This window comes from Peromyscus eremicus, chromosome 2 (assembly GCF_949786415.1).
Source record: "Peromyscus eremicus chromosome 2, PerEre_H2_v1, whole genome shotgun sequence".
Taxonomy (NCBI): Eukaryota; Metazoa; Chordata; class Mammalia; order Rodentia; family Cricetidae; genus Peromyscus; species Peromyscus eremicus.
This window is the reverse complement of record NC_081417.1, coordinates 131,300,989-131,325,778: the sequence shown is the minus strand read 5'-3', so window position 1 is coordinate 131,325,778 and position 24,790 is coordinate 131,300,989. Positions and strand designations below refer to the sequence as shown.

Here is a 24,790-nt window from a genome sequence, read left to right as displayed (position 1 = left end):
TTAAGACCAATTAGAAACTGTGCTACAGTAGCTGTGAACTGTAGTGATTTCCAGTGCATTGAACCTTCATTTTAAAACACGTGACCTGGGAGAAGATGGCTCAGTCAGGCAAGCTAAAGACCTGAGGTTGGATCCCCAGCACAGAGCTGGGCACAGAGGCAGGCCCGCGTATATAACCCCAGAGCTAGGAGTGGAAGAGACCAGAGGACTCAAAGCTCATTGGCAAGACAACCTGACTGAACTGATGAGCCCCAGGTCCAACGAGAGACTTTGTCTCAGAACACAAACTCAAGAGCAACTGATGAAGACACCTAGTGTCAGCCTCTGGACTACACACACGCGTGCGCGCACGCACACACACACACACACACACACACACACACACACACACACACACACCGTGAGCATGCATGAACACCCACATTCATAAGTGTATGCACACAAATGGGCACAGTAGCTCACATCTGTAATCCAATCACAAAGGTGGCTAAGACAGGAGGATTATGAGCTTGAGGACAGCCTGGGCTACATAGGAAGGAAGGAAGGAAGGAAGGAAGGAAGGAAGGAAGGAAGGAAGGAAGGAAGGAAGGAAGGAAGGGAGGGAAGGATGGACAGAAGGAAGGAGCATTTGCCATGGAGCAGGTACCATGCTGGTGGCATATGTCTCATAGAAACCTCTGAGGGCTGGAAAGATGGCTCAGAGGTTAAGAACACTGGCTGTTCTTCCAGAGGTCCTGAGTTCAACTCCCAGCAACCACATGGTGACTCACAACCATCTGTAATGAGATCTGGTGCCCTCTTCTGGCCTGCAGTCATACATGCTGTATACATAATAAATAAATAAATCTTGGAAAAAAAAGAAAGAAAGAAAGAAACCTCTGAATACCTCTGTGAAAAAGACACTGTTATCCCCCATGACTCAAGGGTTATGGATCAACCTCGTTTAAAGAGGTTTAGTGCTGGATCCAAACTCACTGTACTAGTAAATAGTAGGACCAGAATTTGATTCCAGATTGAATCTGAAGATGGCTCTCAGTCACTATACCAAGGGAACCTCCCTCCTGTTGGTACAGTAAGTTCAACACAGTAAATGTTTTGCTGAAATCTGAGTGTATAGCCCTGGGCACAGCTCATGAATGAAGCTGAATGTCTGGCTCTCAGAGAATCCCAGAGCTACACAGTCATTACCGCTCCAAAAAAAAAAAAAAAAAAATTCTGAGTAGCTGAGTGCGCTCCCTGTGGTTGGCTAGGCTCTGGGCATGAGTGTTTGGTTGTGAGCCTAGCCTTTAATGGCTGAGCCATCTCTCCAGCCCAGCATGAGTGTTTGGAAAAGTCAGACAGGGATGCTGTGACCAGGGGGCTCACAGTCAGGGGAGAAGAGACAACAGGCTGCCAGAACAGTGCGGCAGAGGCCCAGCAGGATGGAGGGCCCTGCTGTTTCTTGGACAGCCCTTCCAGAACACCCTGGAACTTTCTCTATGAAAAGCAAAGGAGAAGGAAGGAGGGAGGGAGAGCCTAGCCTCCCTGTAGCAGACAAACATATCTGCTCTGTCTTCTTTTCTTCTCATTCTTCCCAGAGGGCAGAGAAGGCAGAGAGGAGATGCAGGGACAATCTCCAAGTCTGACAGTGTCTGGGCTGACTCTGACCCTGCCCCCTGACCACAGTGGAAACATCGTGTGTGTGTGTGTGTGTGTGTGTGTGTGTGTGTGTGTGTGTGTGTGTGTGTCTGGGCTGACTCTGACCCTGCCCCTGACCACAGTGGAAACATCGTGTATGTGTGTGTGTGTGTGTGTGTGTGTGTGTGTGTGTGTGTGTGTCCCACTTCCTGAGCCTCCCTCCCCCCTCACGCCCATCAGGATGAATCTCTGCAAACCTCTTCCGGGCCCTCTCCTACCTCGTCTCTCTATGTCCCTGAAATGACATTCCACATTCTCCCCAGTTCCAGCTCCCTGTCGTTCTGTTCAGTGACATTCCAAGTCAGGGATTTCCTCACTCACTCGGTCATTTAGATGCACATGGATATCCATGTGCTGGCCACAGAAGCAACTGCTGTGTGCATGAAAGGCAACCATTGCTGAAACCACAGAGATAAAAGACACAGAGGGGTCCCTCGGCCTGCAGCCTGGGAGGAAAGCCAGGGAACAGGAAACAGGGAAAAAAATGCTGCCATGGGAACGCAGGGGAAGGACCCCAGCCCAGTCCAGGTTGTGTCAGAGGAAGCAAGCCCCGTACAGCACCTTCCAGAACAAAAGGCCTTCCCTATGGAGCAGGCAGTGTGTGTGGAGGAGTAAAGAGGTAGCCCTCTGGGAAGATGTGTCTAACAGCTGTGAGTAGCATGTGTTGCTGAGAAAACTGGAGAGAATCAGAGAGACCACAGAGGCCTTTTGCACGTCTTAGACTGGAAACTTCTGGGAAGGACCACAGGTAGACCTTACGTCAGGAAGTATCATGACAAGATTCCCACCCTGGAAAGATACTCTGCAGCATGGTAGGAACAGAATATGGAAGGCCAGTGAACAAGCACCTGAAACATCCCACATCAAAAACTGGACCATTTGCAACAATGTCTCACTAGTTCAACACAGGCCTTGGGGCCACTGAGTCACCTGCTGAACATTTACCAGTGTTGACAGTATTGTTGCTAGGCTCTGGAGAGAGGATCATGAAGCCAGACAGGCCAAACCCAACGCTTTGGTACAGCCTGTCATCTGGGGGGTCTTCCAGCATGACCCTCTCTTGCCACCACAGAGCCAGTCAGGCACCATATTTTCTAGAATCTCTTTCTATAGTCTTTCCATTCCTCCATGCTTCCCTCGCCCACCTCAGCTCAAGGCCTTACCACCTCTCACCGGAACTCTACAGTCACATTCCAGCTAGTCACCTCACCTCTAATGTATTCTGTGCTGCGCACCGTCATCAAAAAGTTCTCATAACCCCAAAGCCAGCTTAAGGAGGTTAGATGATGCTCTTCTGGGGCCCTCTAGTGCCACATCCATTCATTGTACTTGACCTATAACACTCCAATGGTCTCTAAGCTCAGACTCCTCTCCCTCTCCCTCCCATTGGTACCAAACCACATGAGGACCCTGAGTGGGCATCCCTCCTCACTGTACCTCCCACATGCAAAGTCTATACTAGGTGCCAATTAGGAGTACAGAAACAAATGTCACATGTTCCTTGCTGTTGTGGAAATAAGGGAAACGGAGCAGCAAAGACAAGGTGGGGGTGTGTGGGCTGTAGTCAAGGTGAGCAAGAAGAAATCATCTGTGTCCTCTCCCGGTCTTCAGCATTGGCTCTTCAGGAAATGAGGAGTTTGCATATTTCAGGACTTTCAGGAAACTTCCATTGTAATGGAAAAAAAACAAGCACTAGCGACTAGGCTTTGGAGCCCAGGAGAGCTGGGACTTGTATTAAAGTAATAGTGATAACACCAGCAGAGGTGTGAAAGACCTGAGTAGGGACAGTGGCCACGTCATTGGGCACTCAGTCACAGCTTGTAATTACGTGTTTATTTGGCTGCTTCAGTAGGCTGTGGGTTTCACAGGGACAGTCATCAAGTATCTTTTGGGTTTGGGTGTAGCCCAATGTAGAACTCTTGACATGAGGCCCTGGGTTTGACTTGAAGTACCACACACAGAGAAGGAGAGTATCTTGATTACCAACTATGTTTTAGCCCTGTTCTTGGGCTACATTGGAGAACAAAACCAACAAAGGCATCAGCTGTGGGGAGCTTAAATTTCTAATGAAAGAAAAAGACAACAGAATAAAGAAAATAATGAGCAAATCATTTAATAATTACCAAATGCTGATATCTGAAGAAATAATTTAAGATAGAGCATAAGATGGGGTTAAGAAGGGAAGTCAACCCCATGGGAGGCCTTACCTTCTTGTAGGAGGGAATAGGGGGTGGGTTGGGGGGAAGGCTGGAGGGGCAGGAGAAGGGAAGATGGAGATCTGTGATTGATATGTAAAATGAATAAAAAATGTCTTAATAAAAAAATAAAAAAGGAGGAGTCAATAATTCTGTGCTGAAAATGGGGACCAGAGGGTAGCAGGATTAAATAGAAGGTCCAAGTAGGCCTCACCAAACAGGTAACATTTATGCCAATTTGAAAGACACATGAGAGCTATTGGCACACAGTGGGACCACTGAGCACATATTATAAAGATAGAGGAAGAGTCTCATGTGTGTGTCCTCACGTCATCTGTATATCTTGTAAGGGAAATGATGACAAGTTCTAACAGGGCCTGACTACATTTGAAGCAAGGTAGAGTAGCAGGTCCCAGGCCAAGGTCCCAGGTTTAGGTATTCTGACCCCACCCCCCACTGTGAGCAAAACTCTTAATTCGCTTCCTCCTCCCACAGGCCCAGATAATGTTGGAGCTGAAGACACGTGTGGAAGAATTGAAAATGGAGAATGAGTATCAGCTGCGGCTGAAGGACATGAACTACTCGGAGAAGATCAAGGAGCTGACAGACAAGTTCATCCAGGAGATGGAGTCCTTAAAGACCAAGAACCAGGTGTGCTGGAGAGCCCGAACCCGCAGCCTCGGCAACAAGCACTTCCCATGTTGCTGAGCGCGGGGCCAGCTGCATGGTCTAAAGGCATCCATACTGCTCAGCTGTAACCCCCGGCTGCTGCGGGAGATGTATGGGACACGTGGTCAACAGACAGAATAGGAAGCTTTCTGTAGCGAATGGTACTGCCGGGTAAAACAGTTGCCTGGAGAAGAGGTAGCAGTATGATTATCCCACAACGCTGATGTTCTAGATAAGTCACATTTTGTTTCTAATACACTTTTGGAATTCCCAGATTCTCTACGGTGAGAATTTGATATTTTTGTGACCAGGGAAAACTCATTTTTAAAAAATGAAGTAACGAGAGTGTGAGAGAGGGACTAGCAGGTGTGTTGATTTCTAGATTGTCAAAAATAAAGTCTGTCTTAACAGTTTGTAGTCAGGCTTGGCCCTGGAATTTGTAAGCCTGTCTTTATGCTATGCCAAGTCTGCCAGGCCCCCTCATCTACAACCCCCACCTTTTGGCTCAAGGAGTAGTTGTACTGGTAACCTATCTTCATGGGTCTGTTTGGTTGAAAAGCCCTTGGCTGTTCAATTTATTCACCCATTTATTTATAATTCATTCAGCCAGGCATCAAGTGTTAGTTCCATGCTGTTCATAAGCCAAACACAAAGCCAGGCCCCAGGATGGTACCCTCAGCCTGCCAGGAGCTGGCTGGCTGAGGTCAGTACTTACATGTAGGCATCCTGAACTGACAGCAATGTGCCAGCAGTATACAACTGGGGCTGTTGTTGGGGGCTTTCTGGTTGGTTGGTTGGTTGGTTGGTTGGTTTGCTTTTTGAGACAGGGTCTCACTATGTAGCTCTGGCTGGCCTGGAACTGTATAGACCAGGCTGGCTTCGAATTCACAGAGATCTGCTTGCTTCTGCCTAAGTGTTGGGATTAAAGGTGTGCACCACCACACCCAGCTATCAGCAGTAGATGATTGGAATGAATCCCTGATTTTTCTCCTTAAAAATCTACTTGATCCGTGTCCAAACCAAAAGCCTTTGCTGACGAATCCATTTTACCACGTGTGCATAAAGAGAAAAGCATAGATGTTTCAGAGCCAAATAGGATGTGGATAAAAGAAGCCCATGTGGTCATGGCTCAGCAGAACAATGTCTGGTACAAAGCAAGGGCTTGCGAAAAATTTATGAATGAAGATGTTACTAGTAAAAATAGCTCTTGTCCTATTGGTGCCTTTGACAAATGTGTAGAAATGAGAAAAGATGACTCTTTGTTTCAGGTTTTAAAAACAGAGAAAGAAAAACAGGACGTCCATCACCGAGAACACATAGAAGAGCTCCTGGACAAACAGAGCCGGGAGCTGCAAGACCTGGGTGAGCCACAAGGGGGAGCCACATGGCTGAGGCACGGGCAGCTTAGGCCTGACCATCTGAAAGATGCCCCCCAGACACGTGGCTCAGGGAACGTGGCTCTGTCTACGAATGCACTACTTTATTGAAACTCACCACGGTTTTGCCTTCTGTGAATTTGCCCATTCCTCAAAACACAAACGTGCCAGTGGCAAGTTCAGGTTTGGAGCCTGACAGAGTTCCAGTCTCAGCACCGGCTTGCTGTGTGTTCTGGGGTATCACCTGGCCTTACCAAGGCTCAGCTTGGTCATCTATAAAATGGAATTATAAAACCTGTATTGCATGCCCAGGGCATTTACCTGACCCTGAACCCTCAAATGCCTCCTACCAGGACCTTCATAGAAATGATTTTTCTGTCTGGAGTTGGGTGCAGGGAGCTTGGCCACCTGGTAAGATATAAGCAGGGCAGCCACAGGAGTTAGGCAGGCTTGAACCTTGGATCTGGTGGAGGTGAGCTCCAGCTGGCAAGGGGGAAGCAGGAAAGCACGGGGGGGGGGGGGGGGTCATATGTGCTCCCAAGGGGGGTCATACGTGCTCCAAAGGCTGGTGCCGCCTGCCCGCACGGCATGCAGACCCGCCTGTCTCTCTCCAGAGTGTTGCAACAACCAGAAGCTGCTCCTAGAATATGAGAAGTATCAGGAGCTGCAGCTCAAGTCCCAGAGGATGCAGGAGGAGTACGAAAAACAGCTCCGAGACAATGATGAGACAAAGAGCCAGGCCCTGGAGGAGCTGACCGAGTTCTACGAGGCCAAACTCCAGGAGAAAACTAGCCTTCTAGAAGAGGTGATCCGGGGAGCCAAGCTCTGCCTCCCTTTCTGAGACAAGGGGCAGCATGGATTGGCTTGGGGGTGGGGAGGTAATTAGAACCACTCATTTGTTAAACCATTTGCCCAGCAGCTGCTGTGTGCCACAGGCACTGTGCCCTGGGAGTCCAGTGTGGGCACAGCAGACAAGGTTTCTACCCTCAAGGCATTCTCATCTGGGGGGTGGGGCGTAACCAAATTTACAAATACAGTTCAGTAGTCCAAGCTCTAAAAATGTCTGGGCCGGGCGGTGGTGGTGCACGCCTTTAATCCCAGCACTCAGGTGGCAGGGGCAGGTAGATCTCTGAGTCTGAGGCCAGCCTGGTCTACAGAGTGAGTTTCAGGATAGCCAAGGCTACACAGAGAAACCCTGTCTTGAAAAAAAGGGGGCAGGAGGGGTGGTCTGAAGCCTGAGTGCTGTGTGAAAAGCAGGGGTACAACAGGGCATGCAGGATATGGGGTACTGGTAAGAGGTAGAGAAGGCCTGGTCAGGAGAGAAGGAAGACAGGAAGGAAGTGGCTTCCATTTCTGTAATTTGATTTCTCTTCCCTTCCACAAGAAAGACTCCCGTGCTCTTGGCATCCCAGGCCCTCTTAGCCCAGCACCTCCAGCCCCTTCTCCCAGCACTCGCTTTCTCTCCCTCCCTCCGAGCCAGGCACAGGAAGATGTTCGACAGCAGCTTCGGGAGTTTGAGGAAACCAAGAAGCAGATTGAAGAAGATGAAGACAGAGAGATCCAAGACATCAAAACCAAGTACGAGAGAAAGCTTCGGGACGAGAAGGAATCCAACCTTCGGCTCAAGGGCGAGACGGGCATCATGAGGAAGAAGGTGGGGCTGCCCTTCGGTGACTCGGGTGGGCCCTGGGAGCATCACCGAGGAGGCTGAGAACAAGGGGCAGGTAGACAGAGCTCCCACCTCCAGGACAAAGGGGCTCCACCCTCAGAAAGGACCCCAGCTGGCTTCCCTCCTCCTTAGGGGAGCAATCGGCAGGAGACAGGATCTTACTGTGTATCCCAGACTGGCTTAGATCTCACTGTCGAACCCAGAACTCAAACACACGATCCTCCTGCCTCTTCCTCCCAAGTGCTAGGATTTCAGGAATGCACCACCGTACCTGACTCCTTCCTTTCCTTTCACGGGCTCCCTGTGCTCAGGATGCTCTGACTTTTCCTTTCTGGACAAGTAGGATCTGCTGGAAGTGGAAATAAGGTCTGAGGATGAGACAGGCAGCGATTCAGCCTGGAGACGTCTTGGCTCAGGCGGCTCCTGCTCAGACTCCTCCTTAGAAGGGGGAGTATAAGGAGATGTAAGGCAGGGGTAGGGGTGGGGGGTGTAAGATGCTTTGTTGGCAAGGTGAGGCAGCTACTTAGTTCTCTGATGGCTCAGAGAGGGAGGATGGGATTCACAGATCCTTGTGGAATTGCTTCATTTCTTCTGAGATGGTTAGCCACAGAGAAGCTAAGTTCAGAGCGAGCCCATTGGGAATCAAAGCTTCCCATTAGAAATCGCAATGTTAGTGACTCCCGGGATAATCAAGTTCTGCCTTCTTGGACGTGGCTACAGCAGCTCATCTCTGTGACCTTGACCAACTCTCAAGGTCAGTGTAGTCTGGAAGAATGTGAGTCCATCTAGAAAGCTTCTTTCTAAAGCGCTTTGGATTGCTCTGTCCTGCAGGGACTAGACTTAGGCATCCTTATGCTGGATACTCCCATCATTCATTTGACCTGGAAAAATACTGAACTGTCCCAAATTCTCCCAAAACTCCCTCTCTGAAACAAACAAATAAGACTGGCATAATAGCCCATGTCCGTAATCCCAGTACTCAGGAGCTAAGGCAGGAGGGCTGTGAGTTCACAGCCAGTCTGACTACATAAAAAGAACTTGTCTCCTTAAAGTCAGAGGGAAACAGCTCAGGCAGTGGTGGTGCATGCCTCACTAGCTAGGGAGGTGGAGGTCCACTCAGGTGGACCTCTGAGTTGGAGGCTAGCCTGGTCTACAAAGAGAGTACCAGGACAGCCAAGGCTACACAGAGAAAACCTGTCTCAGTAAAAAGAAAAAAGGAAGGAAGGAAGGAAGGAAGGAAGGAAGGAAGGAAGGAAGGAAGGAAGGAAGGAAGAAAGAAAGAAAGAAAGAAAGAAAGAAAGAAAGAAAAAGAGGAAAGTTGAATGCGAAGTTGTGAGAAGGAAAGTGTGTGGCAGAGCTAGGAGGGAAGGAAGACAGAGTGATGAGGGTGAATATGACCACAGTACATTGTGTGCAGGGATGAAATGTATGGACAAAAACTATTTCTCGATTTACAAAAGGCTGCCTCCCCTGCCCCCCCCCAAAAAAAAAGTAAAATAACAGCAATAACAAAATCCACTCGCCAAAGCCCATGGATGTTGAGTGATGAGGGTTCTTAGCTCCCTGGGGGAGGGCCAGCCCCATCCACAGTTGAGGTGGGGGATGGGAATCAACTCGAAGACCCCAGGATCGCCGCTGTTACTGTCCACATCTTCAGTTCAGCAGCCTGCAAAAGGAAATCGAAGAGCGCACCAATGACATAGAGATCCTGAAGGCAGAGCAGATGAAGCTGCAGGGTGTCATCAAGTCCCTGGAGAAGGACATCCAGGGCCTCAAGAGAGAGATCCAGGAGAGGGATGAGACCATTCAAGACAAGGTAAGGGCTATACTCTGCCCTCCCCAGACACTGCCCAGAGAGACCTGGACAGAGCTGGAAGGTCCTGGCTTCTCAGAGATCATTTACTTGATTTGGTGGAGGAAGAACGGTCTATGAAGTGCCCACTGTGTGTTTGGCATGGAGCTAATCCATGCCAACACATCACACTCAGTTCTACCAACAACCTCATGGCATGAGCAACCCAGGGTTGTGTCTCGTGAAGCCAAGTGCCAAGAGGCTGAGTTTACTGCCCAAGGTCTCACGGTTTGTAGGGGGCAGACCTCAGGTAAGAACCTGAGCCACCTGGCTTCCAGATTCCTGCTCTCCACTGGTCCAGGCATCCTAGGATGGCCCACTTTATGGGCCAAGGGTAATTCACCTGCCACAATGCCCATAGTGTATTGCTATTGCTGGTCAGAAGGAGACCCCCATAGGGTTGGTCCTATAACTATTGGGTAACCCAGGAAGATGGAAATGCCTTTTGTGCAGAATATTCAGCTAACAGGCACATATATTTTCTGTGGGCACACCACCTCAACGTCCAGGATTTGCTATCCTCCTGAGCAAACCCAGATCCCCTGCACACCTCTCTATCCACTCTGCATCTTTTGCCTCACCAGACAGAATTCTCCTGAGACTGAACTTGGGTTTCAGTGGTAGATAAGTAGGTTCCGGCACAGGCCCCTCTGTTGACCAGGTACTGTGCCTTGGGCAACTTCTTAAAGCCATCCTGTTCTATTCTGGGGCATGGGAACTCGTAAAGATTGGGTGAGGTAGTGCCTGCATACTGTTTCTGCACAGGAAGTCTTGTATAAGATGTGGGCTCTGGAGAAGGGACAGAGCCCTCTTCAGATTCTCAAGGGGGGGACTTAAAAGAAAGAAACCAAGTGCTCTGAATGCAGAAACTCATAACCCCTCTTAGTCCAGCAGCCTCCCCATTTCCCACCCCAGGGCTGCGCAGCCCAGCTGACAGGGTACAAGTGTAGTTAAGACATTCTCCCACTGAAAAGCCTTCAGTAGCTTCCCCTGGCCCACAGTAGAGGTCTACAAAGCATTAGATGGTAGATACTTCAGGCTTTCCAGGCTGTATGGTCTCTGTCTCAACTAATCAGCTCTGGGTACCACATGTGGGACCACCCAGATACAAAATAGACACCAATGTACTAGGCCATGTTCCAATTGAAATGGCCAAAACCAGGCAGCGGTCAAGTTTGGCTCCTAGGCTGAGCTTGGCAATTCCTAGCCTCAGAGATGACTTCTGAACTCTGGAAGCCAGCAGGCAAAAGCCTTGCCTTTCTCCCCTCCCCCTCCAGCCTCCTGTCTAACTCCCCTGGAACCAGCACATCACATGAAGTGGCTGCTCTCCGCTTTTGCAGTACAAATGCCACGATGCCCATGTCCCTCTCCCTTCCACCACACATCACATTTTGGGGTTGTGTTTGTTTATCTGCCCCCACCAGTCAGTGGTTTTTTATTATTATTATTATTATTATTATTATTATTATTATTATTATTGGGGGTTGTTTTGTTGCCTTAAGGATGGGGAGTGGATCATTCTCAGAGCTGTAACAGGAAAATGTCATCCAGTCCAGGTTTGCTTAATAGACCCACGCTCCGGTGACAATCTTAAAACCCAGTGATCCAAACAAACAGCTGTGATGCTGTCCTCTCTGGGGCAGGAATCGGACAAGGTTCAACAGGATGGCTGGTTTCTGACCCCGCTGTTTGGAAACTCAGCTGGGAAAACTGGGGGTGCCTCCAACAGTTAGAGGCTGGAAGGTGAATGCCCACCGTGGCTGCTTCTTCCACATGCCCCGCTCCATCCCCTGTGGCAGGGATGGTAAGGGGGGGGCTGGGCTCATCTGAGTATTTCATCCACAGAGCTCTGAATGTGCTCTCTCTATCCAGAGGGCTCCGGGTGCTTAAACCTCTTACATAGCAGCTAGCCTCCACCACAGCAAGTGTCCCAGGGGAGCCAGGCGGGGAGCTGTCTGTCTGTCTGTTTGACCTAGCCTTGGCAGCCACACAACATTCCTTCCGTTGCATTCTTTGGGTTACCAAAGCAAGTCATAAATCCTATGAGATACAAGAGAGGGGAACTAATTCTACATGCTACAGAGTCACACCAAGGCCATAATGCAGAAGAACTTAGACACCATCCTCCCCACAACCTACACAACAGTGAGTGCATGAGTTCTGTGGAGTCGGTGTTTCGGCTGCAGAGTCACACCAAGGCCATAATGCAGAAGAACTTAGACATCATCCTCCCCACAACCTACACAAGAGTGAGTGCGTGAGTTCTGTGGAGTCGGTGCTACAGCCTGTACCAACCTTTGTACCCCCGGCCAGAGCTCTGTGTCTCCTGCAGTGTCGAAGGCTCTGTGTTTTCTACCCTAGAGGGGTTCCATGTGACAGCATCTTGTGCCCTTACTCACTTCTCCTTCTCTCTCATCTCACTTCCAGGAGAAGCGAATTTATGATCTGAAGAAGAAGAACCAGGAGCTGGAGAAGTTCAAGTTTGTCCTCGACTACAAAATAAAGGAACTGAAGAAGCAGATAGAGCCTCGGGAGAATGAGATCAAAGTGATGAAGGAGCAGATCCAGGAGGTGAGGGCCCGCGCTCACACACCCCGCCCTTAGACCTCTGTCCCCTCTAACCCTGTGACTTCCAGCTTCCCAAAGCCAGTTAGATGGGAATGTAGCTTGTGTTAGTTGGGCTGTGTCAGGACACGGGGTGGGGCGTAGTCTCACTGTAGGGACAAATGGGAGATGCAGAACATTTGGCCACTAGGGGGCGGTGTGTACTCAGCCAAAAGCTACTCTTGCTCCCAAGCTCCATGCTGGGGCCCTAGGCTAGGGTCTGGTGTTTGGACTTCCGACAGAGGCTCTTAAATCTGTTCTGGGGAGCAAACAGTATAACGGTGGAGAGGAGAGCCATTGGAAGTCAGGCTGGCTGGACACGGATTTCTAGAGTCCAGTGGCCCAGATGTGTGCCTTTTACAGCCCTGGTCTCCTGCACATTTTCTCATGACATTCTCTTTACCCACCAGACTCCTGCTGGGTACAAACGAGCTAGAATTTGGAGGCCATGATGACCTAAACTTGAATTGTTGATACCTTTTGCCAAAATTACTCTTGATTTTTTCTCTCTCCCCTTCTATCCAGTTTGTTTCTCAGTCAAATGGAAATGTAAGTCTTTCCTGACTCTTCCTCTCAACCCCCATGTCCAAAAGCATCACCAACACGCATCCAATAAGACCTCAAAGCCAATACTTCTTCCCTGCAGCGATCACCCTGGTCCACGCCTCCACCGCTGCTTTAAAAGGGAAGAAGACAAAGGAAATACAACTTTGTTTTCGTTTTACTTAAGTGGTGGGGCGAGCTTGCTGCAGCACCTCATGTAGCGGGCAGAGGACAGCTTGCAAGAGTCAGTTTTCTCCATCCACCCTGTGAGTTTCAGAGCTGGAACCCAAGTCCCCAGGCGTAGCATGTGCCTTTGCCTGCTGAGGCGTCTCGCCAGCCCCCTCCACCATTTCTTATCCGGACATGGCTCAGGCTACAGCCTGGCCTCCACACAGAGTGAAGTCCTCCATGGTGTCCCATCCCACTAGAAGACAATCCAAAGGCTCTGCACCTCTCTCTAGCCGCATCTCATGCTTCCCTCCCCTGCTCCAGTACCAGCTTCCTGTCAGCACCTAAAAGCCAAGCTCTCCTATTTTAGGATCTCAGTGGTAGGGTCCCTTCTGCCTGGAAGACCGTCCCCTGGATCATCATATGACCAGCTTTTCATCTTCCCTGTCTCAGCGCGGCTGTCGCCTCTTCAAAGATGCCTTCCCTGGCAAAGAAGGGTCCCACTCTCCTTTCGCTTTCTCTAGATGCTTGTGCTGGAGGAGTGCACATCTTTACCTGTCTAGGTGTCTATAGGCCGTGGTGGCATGGTGTGCGCAGCAAAGACACCAAGCAGAGGCCCGGAAATGGGGGTCTAGAGGGGATGGTATTGACTCCTCATGCTGTCTGCAGGTGCTCTCTACCCACAGATGACCACAGAGCTGCCTTCTTGGGACCTCCTGCCATACACTGGTGACTTCAGGGCCAAGGAATGGCAACTGTCTTTGTCCTCTCAGTAGTAAAATATCTCAGCCTGGGGAACTTGCAACAACAGAAATTTTTCTCACTGTCCTGGAGCCTGAAAGTCCAGGATCAGACCATCAGCAGGTTGTGTGGGGGAGGGTCTGTGTCTCATAGACGGTGACTTCTGTGTGTCCACACTGTGGAAGGCCAAAGGGAGAATGGCTGGCTCCTTCAGACCTCTTTCATAAGGGCATCCGTGAGGGCTCTGTCCTACGATTTCCCTATCAACACCCCCGTGGGATCATTCACCATCCCTAGCAGTGATGGGGGCTGAGCATGACCTTGATTCTAAGCGGAGAACATACTTGTTTGGGAAATGAATAGGGCAGGGACCCCCCTAGCTTATCCTTCCCCACACACCCTATGCCCATTCATGCCAATAGCTCAGGGATGTAATCTGGACCGGCTCCTTGCGGGAACCTCTAACCGTGGGCCTTTCCTTTGGGGATTGGTGACACGTTCAGAAATACCCACTGCAGATCTCTGGCTCACTTCTCCTACAGGAAGGCAGGTTCAGGCCCTAGGCTTGTATACAGAGATCTCTGTGAATGAGCATTACCCAACCTTGACGGAGCTACCGTCTTCATATACACGTCCCCAGCTTCTCTCTGTGGAGAAAAAGAATCTCTTCCAGGGTTCCCGTGGTTTTTGTTTCAACTCATTGATTCGTTTTTCTAGTGTGGGGTTTCTCAGAACTACCTGTGTTCTGGGGTGCTGGTTCTCCACCGCGGGGGGCTGGAGAGGGCTTCAGCACTGTCTTTTATCTCTGCTCTCTCTGTGCCAGAAGCACCGCCCCCCCCCAACCCCCGGTTGTTATGATCCAAAACATCTCAGACACTGCCAGATGCCCGCTGGGAGACAGGACGCTTCTCCATTCTCCCACCCCTCCCCGCTGAGAATTGTCACAACCAATAACATGGAAAAGTGGATGGAATGTCCATGCTGGGAAAGAGAAGTTTGTTCCCACGTCCTGGGCTCGTCTCCTGGTTTTCCAGCCGGACACTCACACTTTACATATTTGACAGTTTATATGTATATCCTTGAAGTCACGTGAGGCTCTGCCTGTGGAGGAAAAGGAAGGGCAAAGAATGCCGTCCAGGTCGCTTCCACCCTAACCCAGTCTGTCACTGCTGGCTTAGGAGTGAAAAGAGGTACAGTGGGGCTATGCCACTCAGACATGACCTTCGGGGGCCCTGAATATTGGGGGCCCCTTTTCTCTCTTCCAACTGCCATATCCCTGTCTTAGGACATTGTCTTCCTTCCCTGGAGCCCAGTCCAGCCACCTAGCTAGTCTCCTGGGCTTAGTTTTCTCTCTTCTGACAGAACCAACCTCTATGCTGGGCCCCCACCCCACCCCACCCCCCACCAGTTGCTCGCACTGATCCTGGTGAAGTTCTTCTTCAGTGACCCCAGCGTGGTGGACCCCTCAGCCTGCCCCCAGTGCTGTGCCATCTTGCAGTCATTTGGACCAGTGCCAGCCTGCAGAAATGCACCAGGCTACCCACCCCCCGCTCCTCTGTAGGCAGGCTGCTGGCTACCTGCTTGTCTCTTTCCTACTTTGTCCTCCAATGCTCTCTCCACACCAGTGGTTCTCGACCTTCCTAATGCCGCCACCCTTTAATACAGTTCCTCGGGTCATAGTGACCCCAACCGTAAAATTATTTCATTGCTACTTCATGACTATAATTTTGCTACTGTTACGAATCATAATGTGAATATCTGGATATTGCATACCTGATATGTGTGGATATCTGATATGCAACCCCTAAGGGGTCGAGACCCACAAGTTGAGAAACACTGCTCTATAACATTGAGCTGAAGTGCCCCTTCCCAGGGTAGGCACATACTCAAGCACCTAGTGTACACAGGGCACTTTCTGCCTAGGGCATCTTCTGCCTCAATCACAGATAACATTTGATCCATTTCATAGCCACCTCTGACTCGGTTCTCTCATCCCTTTAGACTGAGACTTCTAGGACCCAGAAACTACCTCCACGCTTCTAGGACCCAGAAACTACCTCCACGCCAGTTCTGTATTTCTAGCCTCCCACAGCACTCGTTGCTTTCTAAAAAAGATTTATTTAATTGTGTATGTTATGTGTGAGAGTTTTTTGCCCTGAATGTATACATGTGCACCACATGTGTGCCTGGCTCCCACAGAGGCCAGAAAGAAGTGTCAGGTCCCCTAGAACTGGAGTTACAGACAGCTGTGGGCCACCATGTGGGCGCTGGGAACCGAACCCAGGTCCTCTGCCAGAGCAGCCAGTGCTCTTAACCCCTGAGCCACCTTCCTAGCCTGCTGACAGTGCTGCTCATTCTTGCTTTGGCTGTGCAAAGCCCCATCCTTGCGTGTCCTCGGCAAGGAGGCTCTCTGCAGCCTTTCATGCCTCTTCCAGAGGTGGGTAGTTCCTACCCCCACCCCACACCTCACTCTTACCCTCTTTGCTCAGCACAGGTACATGCCCTTCCCTCCTTCATCAGATGGTCACAGAGTCCACCCAGATGCCAGGCATTGCCTCGGAGGGCTATTCTAATAAAACGCCTCCTATGCTAAGGAGGCATTCCTCTGTGTCCAAGAACATGGAGGTAGCTTCTTACAAGTTTCCCGGACTTTAAAATGTGATGATAGAACCTGGATAGATTTGGGGGGCCACCCCACCTACCTCCACCCTACACACAAAACAACAAACATCCCATCCCCTAAAAACAGCCAGTGAGCCTCCATAGTCCTACCATGAGTACTAGTGCCGTCAGATTGGGGTGGCCATCAAACCTCACCCTTTGCTTTGAGTGGGAACTGGCTTTCTCCACAGACACTCTCATCTGAACCAGCTGTGCCTTGGGTATGACAGATCCAACCAGGGAGAGCAATCCTTCAGATGCTCGCTGGGGTCATCTTTTTGAAGAGGGGGTGGCCCTAGGTTGTACTTTTTTTGACCCTCTAATGATCAGACTGGGTGTCTTCTCAGCTCTTCCTCGTTTTATGCCCTAGATTGAAAGATGCCTATACGCCACTCTGGTCCCTCTGGTCTCTGTTTTAGAAGCAAGCCCCACCTTTTGTTTCCCTGAGGGTCGAGCTCCATTCATGTTACCTTCCAGATCAAGTGAAGGATGTATTTCTCTGGAGGGATCTGCCTTGAGCAGGAGTTGAGAAACCAGAATTTAGACTGACTGACTTAGAAAGAATTTAAGAAAAGTGGAATCTGCGAGGTTAGGGAAAGGGGAGGCAGCTAGGAGAAAAACTTCACAGCCTGGCCACAGACACCGAGGACCCCGGTGGATGTGACATCAGTCAAGAGAGGTGCTTTTAGGATGGCAGGCGGTAAGGAAAGAGATTTCATTCAAGAGGACAGAGTTGGGAACTAGAGAAGAAATACTGTGTCGGGAATTCCCAGTGAGAGATGACTGCTCTCAAACGCAGTTTCCATCCCTGACTTCCTGGTTCTTGCCTCCATCCCCTGGTTCGCTATAGATGGAAGCCGAGCTGGAGCGTTTCCATAAGCAGAACACGCAACTGGAGCTGAACATCACGGAGCTGTTTCAGAAACTGAGAGCCACGGATCAGGAGATGCGCAAAGAGCAGCAGAAGGTGCGAGGATTTCAGAGTCTGGCACCTGCCTGCGACGGGCAGCTGCCTCCTCCAGACAGAGCCAGCCATTGCTAAGAAACATATCCCGTTTTAACTCACGCGCTTGCCCACGGACCTGTCTGCTTCCAGGCCCTAACAAATTTGCATGTCCAAATTCAACTGCGACTATGAAACAGCTTGGGTGTAGGGATGAGAGGGTGAGGACGCTGGTCTTATAGCAGTGGTTCTCAAAGTGTGGGTCGTGAAACCCTTTCACATGGGGTCACGTATCAGACATTTGTGTTACAATTCATAACAGTATCAAAATTACAGTTATGAAGTAGCAGTGAAAATAATCTTAGGACTGGGGGGGGGGGGTCACCACAACTTGAGGAACTGTATGACAGGGTGGCAGCACTCGGAAGGTTGAGAACCTCTGTCTTATAGGAACACCCTCAGCCTTGGGTTTGTTGGACCTGGGGAAGAACACAATTTTAAAAAGGTCATTTGTACTTAATGGAGTGGTTAAATGCTTTGACCACCCCAAAACTGTTGATGTTAGGAGAACCTTAGAGACCATCCATTCCAGTCGTGTTTACTTGCTGTGTGTGTGTGTGTGTGTGTGTGTGTGTGTACGCGGGCATGCGTGTGTGTGTGTGTGTGTGTGTGTGTATGTGTGTGTGTGTGTGTGTGTGTACGCGGGCATGCGTGTGCATGCCCACACACACCAATGCCCATGCGCAGAGGTCAGGTGCCCTGCTCTATCTCTCTCCACCTCATCTCGTTGAGACAGAATCTGTCACTCAACCTGGAGCTTGTCATTTTCTTTAGCTCCACTAGCTGACCAGGGACCTTAGCCATCCTCCTGTCTCCACTTCACAGTGCTGGGGTTTTAGGCTCGTGGGATGCTGGGTCTAAACCCAGGTCTTCATGTTTGCTCAACAGGCATTCTTACTCACCGAACCATCTCTCGAGCCCCTGCGTGGCTTGAGACAGTATCTCACTCTGTAGCCCAGGCTGGCCTTAGAACACTTATCCTGTGACTAAAGGTGCCTGCTACACATCTGGCCCGTTCCAGTCTTCTTATGTTGTAAATAAGCACAGTAAGGGCCGAGAAATGAGGAGGAAAAGAAACTTCACCCCGTACTCATAGCTAGTTGTCCACTCAGAGGCAGCCTGGGGAACCCCGATCCTCCAGCCCCCGGCTAGGATACAACTGTGTACTCTTCCCACAGGCCACCTGAAGTGTTTTCCAAACCAGACTGAACTTTCCCATCCTCCTCCACGGCAACACTGGCAGTGCACAAAAGCTGCAGAGCTGTACATGGGAAGAGGGCGTGGCCCTGCTCTCGGCCAGCCGGAAGGGCTGATAAGGGAATTGTAGCCTGTGCATAAAATATATAGATAGAAATCTATATACAGAGAAGTTGCGTATATATACATATATATGTGAATATATACATTCGTGTGTGTGCGTGTGTGTGTGTGTGTGTGTGTGTGTGTGTGTGTGTGTGTGTGTGTATAAAGTGGATAAAGGGCTATGGGAGTGGAGAGAAGGGAGACACACCCTTAGGTAAGGGTAGAGAATGTGGCTGTCAAGGAAAGCATGGCTGAAGATGGGCAGCTAGTCCAGTGTACAGCAGTCTGTAGGGGTTTCTCATCCATTCACAGCAGTGCTCCTGACTGTCAAGGGAATAAATTCTGGGTGGGGTCCTAAGGGGCATGGGGTGGCCCTGGGTAAGGATCTGTAGGAGGGAGTGATTACATCTTTCGTGGCTCTGAAGGAAAGTGTAGCCACATGAGCTTCCTTTCATCTTGTAAGCCTGAGGCCGTTAATGGGATCCAGAGCAATAGGAATGCCCTGTGTGTGTGGTCTCAGCCCTGTCTTCTTGGCAGCTGTTCAGGCAGGGTATCAGGCCTAGGCAAGTGCACAAGAGTTTCAGAACTGCTCCCTTTGGGCTGACTGCCCACCTGGGTTTCTGTGCCCAGGGTGGTCCCCAACAGTCAGGTGTCAGTCCCGGATGGGGATACTCCGGTCCCCTTCTGTGTCATCAGCCTCTTCCTGAAGCCCCTGCCCCTCCACGTGGAGTGCACCCTGCAGCCCCAGGAGTAAATATCTGATTACAGGAGAGGGACCTGGAAGCACTGGTCCGTCGGTTTAAGACAGACCTTCACAACTGCGTGGCGTACATCCAGGAGCCCCGGCTGCTGAAGGAGAAGATCCGCTGTCTCTTTGAGAAGTACGTGCAGCGGGCAGACATGGTGAGCTCTGAGTGCCCCGCCCTTCCCCACCTGCGCTGCCCTGCACTGTCCTTCACATCTCCCTCCTTTGCTGAGTCTCCCCCATCCACCAGGTGGAAATCGCAGGGTTGAACACAGACTTGCAGCAGGAGTATGCCCGCCAGCGGGAGCACCTGGAGAGAAACCTCGCCACTCTCAAGAAGAAAGTGGTCAAGGAGGGTGAGCTGCATCGCACCGACTACGTCCGCATCATGCAGGTAATGGACACATCTCTCCGCTGCCTGAGACCACCCATCATCCAGGCTCCCCAGACATCCAGGAACCCACAGCTTTCTTATGGCTCCTCTTGTCTGACTCCCCAGAGCTCGTCCTGGCTGTCATTATGGCCCAGAGCCCACCAAGGAGCCCATCTGGGCATTGCCATGCCCACTAGTGGCCCTGTTGCCTCTGCCTGTTCCTTTTGCCATCTCAACCCGATTCCTAACAAGCTGGTGTCCTCCCTCTCCTCAGTTACCTGTGATCCATCCAGGTCACAGCTCTCCTGAGTCCTGCGCCCCCTTCTCTCCTCCAGCTCTGGAGACACCTGACTTTGCTGCCTTTTATCTGGTTCTTCCCACCTACTGGGATGGATCTGGCCGGTCTCCACCTGCCTCATCTCCCTTTCTGGTGCCTCAGGTCTTACCCTTATCTCTTGGTCCAGACTGAAGCACACCCACAGAGTTGGCAATGATCGTGTTTCATGAGCTCCCCACACCCAGCTCCCAGGATCCTTCAGCAGAGGGCTCAGGGAGCCATGCCCCATTCCTGCCCCACTCTTGCATGCACTCTGTTGGAACCGCCCACCGAGATGCTTTTGCCAAATCTCTGGGTGTCAGTATCATCTGAGGCAACTGATATGAAGTTATATCAAAAGAGAACATCGGAATCACACAGGGCACATACTTTTCTGGTTACGTTTCTTTAATGTCCTGATTGAAATACCGGAATGGGAACAGGGTGCAGTTTGGATTGAAACCAGATACCAGGTTGGAAAGTTACACATGACGAGCAGGGCACACAGGAATTCAGGCCAGGCCAAGGCACCTCTGGTCCTTGCCATTCACCTTCTCTCTACTCTTGCAAACCATTTCTATTCTGGACCGTGAAAGCTTCCAGAGACCCAGAAAAAGGAGTGGATGTGATTGGTAGGCCTCTTGGTGCCAGCAACCGCACACAGCCTTGCTGAGGGCCTGGGGTACCCAAAACATGGGCTTCGCACACAGGAAGCTAGGCAGTGAGACCAGGGTGAGAGTATTTGTCACCTGGTGGCATGGCTGATCCCTGCTACCGCAGCACAGGCCTGAGGTCCTCCCAGGGCTGGTCCCTCCCTCCAACACAGAGCAGAAGTCCACAACAACAAGTCAGTCCCAGGAAGGGAGGAAGGGGAGACCACAAGCTTGCTACAGGGCATAAATTCCTTCACAAGGCTGCTAGGGCAGACACCATGCTCCTTCCCCTCCCCCATCCCCTAGAGTGCTGGACCAGGGTAGGACTGGGCAGCAGAAGAGATTCAAGCAATGCCCCTGTGAGCTAGATCTTCTGTCTTAAACAGCATTGAAACTTGTGTGTTAGAAGCACATGGTGGCGCACATCTTTAATCCCAGAGTTCTGGAGGCAGAGACAGGTAGATCTCTAAGTTTGAGGCCAGCCTGGTCTATGGATCCAGTTCTAGGGCGGTCAGGGCTACACAGGGAAACTCTGTCTCAGGGGAGGGGCAGGGGGTGGGAAGGAAGAAGAAGAAACCTGTGTGCTGTGACTTCTATGGATCTAGAAAAGACTCTGAGACAGCGTCAGGGGACAGGAAGGGAGCCTGGGGTTAGGGCTCTGCATCCCACTGGCACCACCACATGCACACACAGAGACTTCTCACAGATTTTATCGGGGCTTTGGGTAAGACTCAGCTTGGAAAGGTTAGGAAGGTCTTATTTCCCCAAGGGCTATGGATCGAATCCAATATTTTGTGCATACCGAGTAGCATTCTATCACTGAGCTACATGCCCAGCCCAGAAGAAAAAGACTGTTCTTTTTAAAGAACTACTGTCCTGAGTGCTAAAAAACTGTTTTCTTCTTTGATCCTGAGACTGAACAGGAGGGCTAGGCCAGAGCTGCAGGAGGTTGCAGGGCCCAGGCAGGCAAAGCCTAGCTAGGAACTATGTTCTCACCCAGGGTGCGGGAGATGAATGGACACAGTATCCGAGCAGACCCCGGCAACAGTGCTTCGCTGCTCTTCGGCCAGGAGACTGTGGGCCTCCAGAGACCACTCTGTTTATCTGTAACACATGGGGCAAAAGACATCAACCCTGGTGCTACTGTAGGCATGGCCAGGACAGACAGCAGCCACCTGCCTGGTGCAGAATGAGGGCTCAGAAAATACCATTTCTTTTTCTTTCTCCCAGCAAAGAAATTATTCAAGAGCTACGGTGGAAATAAATGAATGAGTCTAAAAGTCCATCTTGCATGTACCAGAGAAGCCTGTAGCCTGGGGGTGGGAAAGGAGAGCACAACTAATTCCAGATACACAAAACACACACACACACACACACACACACACACACACACACACACATATATATACACACACACACACATATACACACATACATGCACACACATATACACACATTCACACACATATACACACACATGCATACATACACATATACACACACATGCACACACATACACACACACACACACACACAGAGGTGGTGGCTAGGAGCCCTGAATGCCTCAGTACATGGTGGTTTGGAGCTGCTGGAACTCCTGTGTGGCTACCAGGGCCCTGGTACTTTATTCCAAAATGGCAAAGGAAAGCCAGGGTAGGCACAGTGGCTGAGCAACTCATTGGAAAACAACTGAGGGAAAAAATGGGGCCGGCATCTCATTTGTATATCCAGATAGGAGCCCAGGGCCTCCCCACACTGTTCCCTGGCATGCTTATGCAAATACAGAACTATGAGTTGCTAAGCAGTCCAAACACCTCGGACACACATTTTATTCACCCCCTTCACATTTTTCAAGGTCTTACACAACAAGCTGTGTGTCAGCTGTGGAGGATTCCAAGATAGACAAAGCATTCCTGCCCTCAGAGAGCCTGGGGAGCATGGACCATTGCATTTATCCCGTGGTGTGGGCCTGCAGAGGAAACATGCTCCTTAAAGACTCTAAGGAGTGAGGCCGTTGGAGTTTGGCCTCAGGGGTGTGGAAGGTGACTGGGGATCAGCTGGGAGAAGGGCCTTCCTTCCAGGCAGAGACAACAGCTTGAGAAAAAGCAGAGGAAAAGGTAGGGTTGAGAGTGGGGACTCGGGAATCCACAGCCCACACTTCTGCAGGGCATCCGAAGCAGAGAGAGTCCACTGAACAGCAGCACTTAGCCTTGGGGCATGTTGGAAAGGGCCCTCTGCCCCTTGCCAAGAACTGTGAGGTTCCTCCTCTACACAGGTCAGAGTGCTTCTCAGATACACTTGCCTTTGTCTCCAAAAGGTGGGCTCGGTTGGCAGAGTATTCAGAAGAAAGAAGCAGTGACAAGGGACCCTGTTAGACGGCTGTCAGGTTAGGGGTGAAAAAGGAAGAGCTTGGAGAGGGGGATGTGGGGATGCCAAAGGCATTTCAGAGCAGAAATGAAGAATTGAAATGCTGGGTCAGGCACAGGAGGAAAGCAGGAAAAGCAGGGGAGATAACAGGCTGTTATCTGTGCAGTTAGATGATCCTACTAACAGATAGGAGACTTCCAAGATCACTGTGGCCAGCTTCTCCCACACTGAGGCAGCAGCCTACCCTTAAAGGCGTTGACTCAGAGCAGCCAGTAGGGGGAGCTATGGGCATTCCTTTCCCTTCTCGGCTTACCATCAAGATCAGAAAGTTCAGCCAGGGCATCATCATTCTGTTCCAAGGACCTAAGGCAGCCCTTGTTACCTTGTCATAAAGACCTTAGTGTCTGCAGACTGCTCTGGGATTCTCCAAACTTAGAACTGGTCAGATCGTTTCAGTGGCCTGGTAGCTGGCTGGGGGAGGTCTGGAAGACGGGAAGGGGTTTTGTAGACCATCTTAGCCAGGATGCCAGGAGGAAGAGAAGGTTTAGCAAGCTTGTTGAGTGCACTTTTTCTTTCTTTTCTTTTCTTTTTTTTTTATTTACAAAGTCACACACAGTTGACCTCACTGTGACCTTTGGGTTTCTCAGAACATAGGCTACCTTAGAAAACAGTTTTTAAAGACCTCAGCTTGTCGTTGACCATCATTCTATCTGAGCTCCTGGAACAAGAGTGGCATAAGAAGGAGGTGAGAGGTGAGTGTGGAAGGCAGTAGACATATGGGAACCGGGCACTGTGGAGGTGGCCACAGGAGCACTCAAACTGCCATATCACTGTCCTAATGACACCAGACCCCAATGAATCCGAGAATACATTCCCCATAGGGACACTGAAGGGTGAGATGAAATGATGCATGCAGACCGTGCAGGGATGCAGCCAAGATGATGCATGCAGCCAAATCTCACAGTTTTTCTTTTTCTCTTTTTGATTTATTTATTTATTTATTTATTTATTTATTTATTTTGTGTATATGAGTGCTCTATCTGCATATATGCCTTTATGCCAGAAGAGGGCATCAGATCCCATTATAGATGGTTGTAAGCCACTGTGTGGTTGCTGGGAATTGAACTCGGGACCTCGGGAAGAGCAGGCACTGCTCTTAGCCACTGAGCCATCTCTCCAGCCCCATTACTATTATTCTTAGCAGTATTTTTATCATCAAAGTTTTAGAGCCTTTCCTTCTACTTGCTCCCTCAGGGCTCCTGGCTAAGGAAAGTCGTCTCCACTCCGTCTCCCCGCCTCTCAGACTTAGGCTCATGCTTCCGACTCTCATGACATCTCTGCATTACAGCCAAGAGAAGCTTCCATGTTTAGCACAATGACATGTTCACAGATAGCTATCAGGAACTGTGACCCTGGGGGTCAGGGGTGAATGAAGGATTGAACAAGCAGATGCATGGTGCTGGGCTACATTTGATTTCTGGCCTCAGTCACTCTCCAGTAAAGATAGCATGGTGCAGGGCTGCAAAGATGGCTCAGTGATTAAGAGCATTTGCTCCTCTTCCAAAGGACCAGGATTCAATTCCCAGCACCCACATGGCAGCTCACAGCTGTCTATAACTCCAGTTCCCGGAGATCCAGTTCCAGGGAATCCAATGCCCTCTTTTGGCTTCCTCAGGCACCAAGCATGCATGTGGTGCGTAGATATATACAGGGAAAAAAAGACCCATATACATAAATAAAATTAAAATGAAGGGGGGAAAGATGGAGTCATACTCTGGGGCCCCATCGTGGAGGTGTCAAAGACCAGCAGTAGGTCAAAGACCGACACTCATACCAAAGGGTACCAGGATCCAGGAACCCCAGTCATAGGGTTGGG

At 50.3% G+C, this 24,790-nt stretch overlaps 1 protein-coding gene across 1 annotated transcript in view; it reads left to right on the top strand.

Moving 5' to 3' along the window:
- Positions 1 to 24,790, top strand: part of Cfap57 (cilia and flagella associated protein 57) — a 73,346-nt gene that overhangs the window by 36,534 nt on the left and 12,022 nt on the right. Inside the window, 9 exon segments of the mRNA XM_059254856.1 lie at positions 4,368 to 4,523; positions 5,810 to 5,903; positions 6,532 to 6,722; positions 7,398 to 7,571; positions 9,244 to 9,402; positions 11,866 to 12,009; positions 17,006 to 17,122; positions 19,229 to 19,363; positions 19,456 to 19,599. Of these exon segments, the coding sequence (XP_059110839.1) occupies positions 4,368 to 4,523; positions 5,810 to 5,903; positions 6,532 to 6,722; positions 7,398 to 7,571; positions 9,244 to 9,402; positions 11,866 to 12,009; positions 17,006 to 17,122; positions 19,229 to 19,363; positions 19,456 to 19,599 (1,314 nt within the window).